This window comes from Gigantopelta aegis, chromosome 10 (genome assembly GCF_016097555.1).
Source record: "Gigantopelta aegis isolate Gae_Host chromosome 10, Gae_host_genome, whole genome shotgun sequence".
Taxonomy (NCBI): Eukaryota; Metazoa; Mollusca; class Gastropoda; order Neomphalida; family Peltospiridae; genus Gigantopelta; species Gigantopelta aegis.
This window is the reverse complement of record NC_054708.1, coordinates 28,811,487-28,821,584: the sequence shown is the minus strand read 5'-3', so window position 1 is coordinate 28,821,584 and position 10,098 is coordinate 28,811,487. Positions and strand designations below refer to the sequence as shown.

The 10,098-nt window shown below is 34.7% G+C and overlaps 1 protein-coding gene across 1 annotated transcript in view; it reads left to right on the top strand.

Annotated features, from left to right (window-relative positions):
- The first annotated feature begins 1,186 nt into the window (after window positions 1–1,186).
- Window positions 1,187–10,098, top strand: part of LOC121383574 (aryl hydrocarbon receptor-like) — a 28,322-nt gene continuing 19,410 nt past the window's right edge. Inside the window, exon 1 of the mRNA XM_041513662.1 lies at window positions 1,187–1,239. Within this exon, the coding sequence (XP_041369596.1) occupies window positions 1,187–1,239 (53 nt within the window). The remainder of the gene's footprint in view (window positions 1,240–10,098) is intronic.

Here is a 10,098-nt window from a genome sequence, read left to right as displayed (position 1 = left end):
TGCAAGATTGTTGTCAGCGCTGATATCAACGATCCGTCGGGTATTATTTTGTAAATCAGTATCTACTAATTTGATTGTATTCCAAGCAGCATGGTAACTTCAGTTTGCTTTGTTTTGGTTTCTTGCCCGCAAATCATACAATATTCTTAATGTTTGTAGCATGGATATGTATGATTTTTTTTTTAATTTAAGCCTAATTAATATTATGAACAATAGGCATGCTATATGGCAGTGATTGAAATCAGCTTTACAGGTAGGCTAATAGTTTTTGACCAGTGGATCTGATTTCAGTCAGATTGACTATACGGTTGTTATATTTCAATAACAACAAGATTAAATTCATTTTCTGAATAAAAATTAAAACGTAAAAACCAAAAAAAATTAATAATTAAAAAAGAAGAAAAAAAATTCATTATTAAATAATGAAAACGCAAACGCAAAAATAACTGATATATATATATATATGTATGTATGTATGTATGTATGCATGTATGTATGTATGTATAATATTTTAACATTTCATTATTTTAATAATTTTGGAATAACTGAAGCAAGGAATGCTTTCGTTTGGATTATTAAAGATAACATTTGTGGCCATTTCGCCCGTGTCCTGTTATATCAAACTGATCCTCAAATTTGTCTCAATATCTTTTTAACCCCCTTCAGCCAGTCTTGCTGAGTGCAAGGCGCCGACGCCCATTAGACGGGATCCACCAAACGATTTCTCGACACAGTCTGTCACTTCTCGAGGACTAAGGTTAGCGATTTGTTCTTGTTTGATTCCCTCCACAAACAGCCAAGCACCCTTCTCTCTGCGAGGTGGGAGCAACATGTGACATCCCTTGTAAACAAAGTGAAGCCGTTCCATAGCTACGTCAACCAGCTATTGGTATTCAAAATTTGCTAGTATTACCGGAAGAAAGTTGATAAACTCGTTCCCATTGGTTATTGATATGCATACACGGCTGCAAAACTGTTTAGACCAGAATGGATTCAGTCTAGAAAGTTGACAAATCCCACGCAGTTATCGCGATAGCGTGTCAGCATTGCAAGATATGGTCAATATTTTATAGGAGATTAAAAAAAAAAAAAGATTGCAGATGATTCGTTTACGTGCTTGGTAGATATTGATAAATCTGTTAAAATGAAATACGAAAAATAAATTCTGATTTTTTAATATTTAAAAATGAAAAGTGAAAAGGGTGATAGCAGCGATTCAAAACCGAAGATTGATCCAAGGTAAGTACAAGAAAACTTAATTAACCAAACTGTCATTTAGCAATATTTTAAAATATAAAATACAAAACTGTAATATGCAAATTATGAACATTAATATCGATTCATTGTTGTTTTTATTAAAATGTGTCTCGAATTTTATTTTTTAATTTATGTTTTATTCATTTTAAATTTACAATATTTATTAATTTGAAACCACAAATTTATCGAATTAAATATAAACTAATATCGTGATGTAACCTATTTCATTTGTTTGACTCAAAGAATACTGGTAATAAACTTTAATTAACATTATTTTAATGTAAAATATTATTCATACTTTGTCAAAATAAGAACAAGAATGAAAAAAGTTTAAAACCTTTGTATTCGAAAAATAAAATAAAGCAAAATTTGTTTTTATGTGATAATATTGCATTACAATTTGAAAATTCAAAATTTATAACAGCTGAAAATAGTTTAGTAAATGCATGTATTTCATGTTTGTATTATTTAAAAAACAACATTCATTTGAAATATTATCGGATTACGGAAACAAAGAAAATATAAAAATAGACTGGGATTATAATGTTAATGAAGCTAAATGCACATTCAAACAAGTCCAGTGTGCATCCCACAACTTGCTGAAATTAAAATTAATGATTGACAAATTATTGGATTTTATTTGGCAGTTTTCGGATTGTATTATGAGTTAGAAGTTTAATATTAGACTAGTGCTTTATCAAATTTTCCTATGTGTGTGTTAATGAATTTTACAAGTACCAACTGAATCATAGGAATAACCGTTCGTATTAATAGCCTTATTAATAATGGTTTGGTTTCTTAAGGATTGCAGAATGGTTTGTTTTTGAACAAATAATCTGATATAATTTTGTAGTATACAGAATCAAACAAAATAGTTTAGACAGAAACAAACTTGAACGTACCTAATCTAAAAATCAGAAGATACATGTACATTGAAGAAATTGCTCCGAGTCTGATGCTATTGTAACACGTTTCCGACCGACAGAGTATTTTTAATGGCTAAAATTACATAATATTAAATGCATTTTTTTGTATAGAATATTATTGTCTTTAGATACAAAGTATTTCTGATGGCCTGAAGCCTAGACTAGATTTTATCTCCTAATAATTTTGTACGTCCAGAAAAAAAATATAGGCCCCCTATTAGGAAGCAAATTGAAGTTTTATCTAGTACACACATTAGGACGACCAGACACACATTCAATATACAGACCCTGATACTCTAACGTGTAACTGGAATTGTTAAACGGGCTTTGTTAGTCAGAAATACTTTACAATGACAACAAATCCAGGACAGTCCCTTATACCCTAAAACTGCTGATATTTTCAGTAAATAAACGCATTTAGAATATAAACAAACAACCAGTTTTAACCCTGGTTAATTTTTGGAAAATAACAATATAAATGTCGTTTTTACACCTTTAATTAAAAGCTTGGAATCAAACACGGTAATTGGTTGATTATAATTATTTATCAACTATAAAAATAAAACATAATTTTGCACATCACATACTAATGTATAAATTTACGAACAGTTACCATCGACAGAATACATATATCACAACATGGGCATCACCAGTAATTATTGAAAAGGGTTTGTTTTGTAAACAATCTGATTAAAATCAGCTTCACTGTTAGACAAGTAGAACTGATTTTCAATCAGATTGTTTTGTAATCAACTTGTACAGTTAAGGGCTAATTTGTTTGTGCAATTTTTTTTGTTACAAACGAGAACTTTGGTGCAAAACTTACATATTAAAGTTATTAATAATCAGTTATTGGATGGCAAACATTTGGTTATTCTGATATATAGTCTTAGAGAGGAAATCCGCTACGTTATTCCATTTATCGTAGCAAGGGATCTTTTATATGACCAACCCACAGACAGGATCGCACATACCACAGCCTTTGATATACCAGTCGTGGTGCACTGGCTGGAAAGAGAAATAGCCCAGTGGGCCCACCGACGGGGATCGATCCCAAATCGACCGCGCATCAAGCGAGCGCTTTACCACTGGGCTACATCCCGCCCTATTCAGAACTTAAACGTATTATCCCGAGTTTAGAAGCATTAAAATAGTCGATAGATCAATGTACTCCCATAATACATGTAACTACATCTGGGGCATGAAATCTTTTAAAACGTTTGAAATATTGAACAACAAAAGAAAGTTAAAAAAAAATTGTTATAGTTTTAAAAAAATATTTATAATTATTCAGTTTGAATTCTGTTTTTGGGATATTAATATTGTGCTTATTAGGTCCGTTTTGACAGTCTGTTTACGGAATATATATATATATATTTTATTTTTATTAAAATATTTACGTTTTGTTGTTGTTGTTGATGTTCAGTATATAAAACATTATACTGATAAATACATCTGAGATTACCTTTTACTGAATCTAGTATTTGTTTTTAAAATGTGTTTGGCGGTTATAAGAAAAAAGATGAAAAAAACGATATTCATATTCTAAGCACTAAAATATAAGTACATCCGATCGTAATTGTTGTAATTGAGAAAAAGGCTATATATTGGTCAAAACGTGTTACAATGGCTGCATCCTCATGATACCAGAAATCTATTTAAATCTCGTAATCATTTGATAGTTTAAGCCAAACAATTGGCGGATACAATGTGCCATTTTTTGGTCATTTTTAATTAATCATCCACAATATACAACACTAAATTGCTCTGAACATCTTCATTCCAAAAATTTCCGGGGAACATGTTCTTGCTCCCCTTGGAAGCTCAGCTGATTTGCCTTCGACAAACTAAAATTGCCCTTTACATAATTCTGGATCCGCTCCTGCAAATAGATCCATTTATGTCTCGCTTTGACGAAATCAAAAGACGAGATATTGGTATTGTTTTTCCGACGCTGACGACGCGTTTAGCTACATTTCTCACACACTGAAAATGTTTGCTTTAAAACATTGTTTTTAGTTTAACATTAAAAAAGTAATAACAAATTGTTATTATTATTTTTGACATCTTATTTATAAACTTATTTTTGAATTTTATAAAATTCATATATATATATATATATATATATATATATATATATATATATATATATATACACACACATATATATATACACATATATATATACATACATATATACACACACACACACACACACACATATATATATATATATATATATATATATATATATATATATATATATATATATATATATGAATTTTTATAAAATTACATCAATGTGTACAACTATGAGTCACACCAAAAATAGTCGTATGACATATACGGCTTAAAAAATGCATCCATACACCCCTTAATTATAACAAACAAATCATTATTAAAGAGATACTTTTCCACGTTAAAGTCAACAAGTGCATTATTAAAACAAACGAAGTTAATGCCTTTTATGTCAAGAATGTAATATTTCTGTTTCAATTCTAAGACTGATTATTCAACATTATTCAGCATTTCGACTTACAAATCTCATTCCATCAGGTTTCGTACGACTTAAGCAACAGTTGGTTCTTGGCAAATCCACCCACTCATATCCTCATCATGTTTTCTTTTCAATAATTAATGTCCTAAATTTAACCAAACACACTTTGAAGCATGTCTAAGTAATCTCAAAGAGACTGTTAAAAGCCGTCCATTTGTCCCGGGTTAAGTCCCTGGCTATCCAGAGACAGGATCCGGAATAGACATGCTCGAAACCATAGTGGTATATGAGCATGTTAAAATTAGCCATCACCATCACCATCTTTGCGTTCATAACACAGTAAATAAGCCAACGGAACTTTCTGTGTTGCTTTCTTCCTGGTCCTTCACTAATATGTAAAGGTGGTCATGATGGTATGAATTGTCCCATCTGTGGAAAAACAAAACCCACAATAAGCATAAATGTAATATCTCCTGCTGTTAATCGAAAAAGAGCAACCAATGTACCGGCAGCTGGTTTAAACTCTCGTATTTTGGCGATTACCGTCTTTGACACTTTTTAGCAGACGACTCGACGGTATGTTAAACAAACATTCCATTCCAAGTTCTTCTTTTCCTTTGCACTTTTAATATATCCTTATGTTATTCCCTTATTTTCTTCCTTTCTTCTCTTTCTTGGTTTTGCTTTCTTTTTTCACATTCTTTCTTGGTCTCCTTTTTTCTTTTCTCTTTCCCTTTGTCTAAGCTTTCATTTCTTTCCCGAGTGGCGTCACAAAACGGCGTAAGAAGGTACGAACGGACACCCTTTCGGTGATTTCTTTTTAAATTTGCAGTTCATTGCTTTGAAAGAAAATAGAGTCAAATTCATCAAGAAAATAAACTTTCTAATATGTCTGGCAACACCCATGTTTCCTCTTCTGTGTCTTAGACGTGTTGATATATTCTTAGTAAACGGTCAGAATCATCTTCGTAAAGTTTCTTAAGAATCTTCTTCGTAACCATTTAAAAACAATACTGGCATTTCATTCTCCTACGATGTCCATATGATAATTTGAGGATATGATCGACCAAATTGGTATAAATACCCTTCCGATCGGCCCCGTTCGTGTCAGAGTCGGAGGCTATGCGACACGAATTTCTCGAAAGGTATCGCAAATCAACAGTGTTCGTGCAAATGTCGAGTATTCTTTGTGATCGCATTTGCACGAATTTCATCTCTAACACGGTTCCGAACTTACGAACGAACTGTCTTGTAAACATTTGGGTATTTTCTGGAGGGTTTAAATACACGTTTCACTGCTCTGCAATGAATGGGTCTTAAAACTATGGAATCGATCATAATAAACTGAACTGAAGAGTCTTGACAAGCCAAATTTAGATCAGAGGTGTAGGGTTGGGGGTGTATAATAAGGGACTATAGTGGCTGTGTAAATCGTAATACCCTAGTATTGGCGCTGTGATAAAGTGCACATGAAATACCTCATGAGCCGGTTTATCATTGGCGTACTGGCTCTCAACTTTTGTAGGGGGCCAGGACTGGATGAATCACATTTGGGTGTTTTCTCTATAGGCAGGCCTGCCATACACAAGACCTTACAGTGCACACACACACCTCACTCAAATCTCTCTCTTCTCTCTCTCTCCTCTCTCTCTCTCTCTGTCCGTCTCTCCGCTCATCTCTACGTCTCTCTCTCTCTCCCTCTCTCTCTCTCTCTCTCTCTCTCAGCCTCTATATATATAATATATATATGTAGTATATCCCTATAATTGTGTTCTCACATCTCTACTGCCTTGACCTTCCAGGAAAAATCGGCCTTATAATATTGAAGTCCAAATACGGTGCAACTAAATACTTAAAATATAAAAATAAGAAAATGGGGACAAAAATTAGAAATCCAATTATTATTTATGTAAAACATTCTAGCTAAATCATACAGTAATGATAAGAGTCATTAATTTTGTCAAAAGGTTAACTTAACAAAATTTAAATCTGCAAGAACTTTGGGTATGACTGGCTATACCCGTGGTTTGAGCTCCCTCTGGCAGAAAGAACCCTGAGTAGCATACCTTTAACTGCCGAAAATTATGTAACAACAAAAAGCAGAAATGTTCCATAGAATTGAATTCAAAAGGGCTAAAGACAGGTTAACTTAAAAATTTAAATCTGTATATGACGATTACCCTCTGCAGAAATTTTGCGATCGTTAAAGACAGGATTTATCTGAAATTATGTGGAAAATTATATGTTGTCCCATTACTATATTTTGTGTATGGTGAATTTGTGAAAATGCTATTAATTACAAAGGACGCTTTAAACGACGACTGGGGGAAGGGACCCACGGGACTCCGCCAATATGTATGTTTATGTTAAAGTTTGTTTTGTTTGACGACACCACTAGAGCACATTGGTTAATTAATCATTGGCTATTGGATGTCAAACATCTTGGTCATTTTGACACACTGTCTTAGAGAGAGAAAACCAGCTACATTTTTTTTATTAGTAGCAAGGGATCTTTTATATGCACCATCCCACAGACAGGATAGCATATACCACGGCCTTTGATATACCAGTCGTGGTGCACTGGATGGAGCGAGAAATAGCCCAATGGACCCACCGACGGGGATCGCTATATGTTTATGAGTATGTGTATGTGTATGTGTATGTGTATGTGTATGTGTGTTTATATGTGTTTTTATTTGTATATGGCTATCTGTGTGAGAAAATATGAAAATTTAAATTTAAAAAAACAATTCATTAAAAACATATTTCATAAAAAAAAAGAACCCATACTTTATAACATAGTAATATCGTGTTTGCTTTCCAGCCGACAAACCGGCCTCGGTGGCGTCGTGGCAGGCCATCGGTCTACAGGCTGGTAGGTACTGGGTTCGGATCCCAGTCGAGGCATGGGATTTTTAATCGAGATACCGACTCCAAACCCTGAGTGAGTGCTTCGCAAGACTCAATGGGTAGGTGTAAACCACTTGCACCGACAAGTGATCCATAACTGGTTCAACAAAGGCCATGGTTTGTGCTATCCTGCCTGTGGGAAGCGCAAATAAAAGATCCCTTGCTGCCTGTCGTAAAAAGAGTAGCCTATGTGGCGACAGCGGGTTTCCTCTAAAAACAGTGTCAGAATGACCATATGTTTGACGTCCAATAGCCGATGATAAGATAAAAAATCAATGTGCTCTAGCGGCGTCGTTAAATAAAACAAACTTTTTTTTTTCCAGCCGACAATGTTATACTTCAAAGAACCAACTGTCGCCACCCGAACTCCCACAATGCTATGCCTGTCAAACAAAACACTTGCGAGCTCACAAATCACGGCCCCCAACCAACCACAGGCGACATACACATGGGGATTTAACCTCCAAGTATTTACGTTTGTTTTAAGTTTATATCAAGATAAGATAAAGACATAGCTAACAATTACAGCAGTCGAACAGCGATAAACGGTTTCGATTATTCACATCGTCATATTGCGGTCATATCTGGTGAACATTACTATGTGCAGGTAAAGCTACCTGGTGCTCTTACATCACTGCAAAGAGGATTTCAAATATCCTTTGTGTACATATAGTTTACCCATGTAAAAAAAGCTCACCATATAGTCCACCAATATATGTCATGTTATAGGATTTACAGGGCCGTAGATAGGATTTAATTTTTTTATTTTATTATTAATATTATTATTATTATTATTATTATTATTAATATTTTTTATTTTTTTTAATTATTATTATTATTATTATTTTTTTTTTTTTTTGGGGGGGGGGGGTTAGTTAATAGTATAATTTTCCTTAAACAGCTAAGAAGAGAATTTTCTTTAAGTTTCTATAATTTTTTCCGGATTTTGTTTCTCCCCCCCCCCCCCCCCCCCCCCTAGCTACAGCCCTGGTTTAACGTGCATATTCAGAACAAGCTGTTGTAGCGCACGCCTATCATGGGCGCAGGTTCTTGCGTAAGCAAGCCCTTGCGTCCAAGACAGGAAAGGGGGGGGGGGGGAGAGGTCTCTCGCTTACGACATTAGCACTAAAGGAGCATTGAAGACCGGTTGTTGTGGCCGAGATAAGCAAGGGGAAAGAGGCGGTGGTAAAATTTTGAAAAGTTCCCAGAAGGAGAATTAGGCCAAAGAGTTGACGCTTTTTTTTTTGCGTTATGTCCGAAAACATTCTGGTCTTTGAACGCTAATTTTGAACGGTTCAGCCAAAAGTAAAAGTTTGTCATATTTTTAAAACTAAGCCTAAACGTACCTGGGGATAGCCTCAAGGGTTAGGGTGGTGTTCAGGCGTCAACGCTGGCGAAGGGACGCAGCTCCCATTTATCCCTGTGCATGAAGATTGCGTTTTATATAACCCAGCGTGTTCATTAACATAATCAAAATCGTATCTCTGCACAAGACATAGTCCATTGGATGTTTCGAGGTCGTTTTGTATGCTCCCATAAATTGTGGTAGGTGTTCGTTAAACTCTGTCACCAAGCAAAGAAACTGCTTCCAGCGACATTATTATATACTAATTTGTAATTATCTTAACAATTAGTAAGCAACTTTGATAATTGCATTATAACAATAGTTTCGATGTCGTTTCTGTATACCCTTGATGAATTTTGCCAGGTGCTTCGTTAACATCTCCTTAAAAGCAAAAAAACAACAACAACAAAAAACAACTGCTCCCAACGACATTATTACCGTATATATACTAATTTGTTATTATTTTCACAATTAATAAACGACTTTGATAATTGTATAATCATGATAACACGAAAATCATGCATGTGAGCAGTCAGAACTTTGTCAAAACGTCCATTTGACCGTGTCTTTCGCAGAGATACGATAGATAGAAGGCTATAACTATTTTTTTCGTTCAGATTTATACTGCTGTATTCTAAATCTGTTTTGTTACCGTTTGGACCGGCCTCGGTGGCGTAGTGGCTAGGCCATCGGTCTACAGGATGGTAGGTACTGGGTTCGGATTCCAGTCGAGGCATGGGATTTTTAATCCAGATACCAACTCCAAACCCTGAGTGAGTGCTCCGCAAGGCTCATTGGGTAGGTGTAAACCACTTGCACCGACCAGTGATCCATAACTGCTTCAACAAAGGCCATGGTTTGTGCTATCCTGCCTGTGGGAAGCGCAAATAAAAGATCCCTTGCTGCCTGTCGTAAAAGAGTAGCCTATGTGGCGACAGCGGGTTTCCTCTAAAAACATCTGTGTGGTCCTTAACCATATGTCTGACGCCATGTAGCCGTAAGTAAAATGTGTTGAGTGCGTCGTTAAATAAAACAGTTCTTTCTTTCTTGTTACCGTTTGGTTACGAATTACAGGAATCTTGAATTGACTAAATGACGTCCCGAATTTGTCAAAATATTGTTTAAATTCAAAATCTCACAAGTACAAAAATACTAAAACGGCG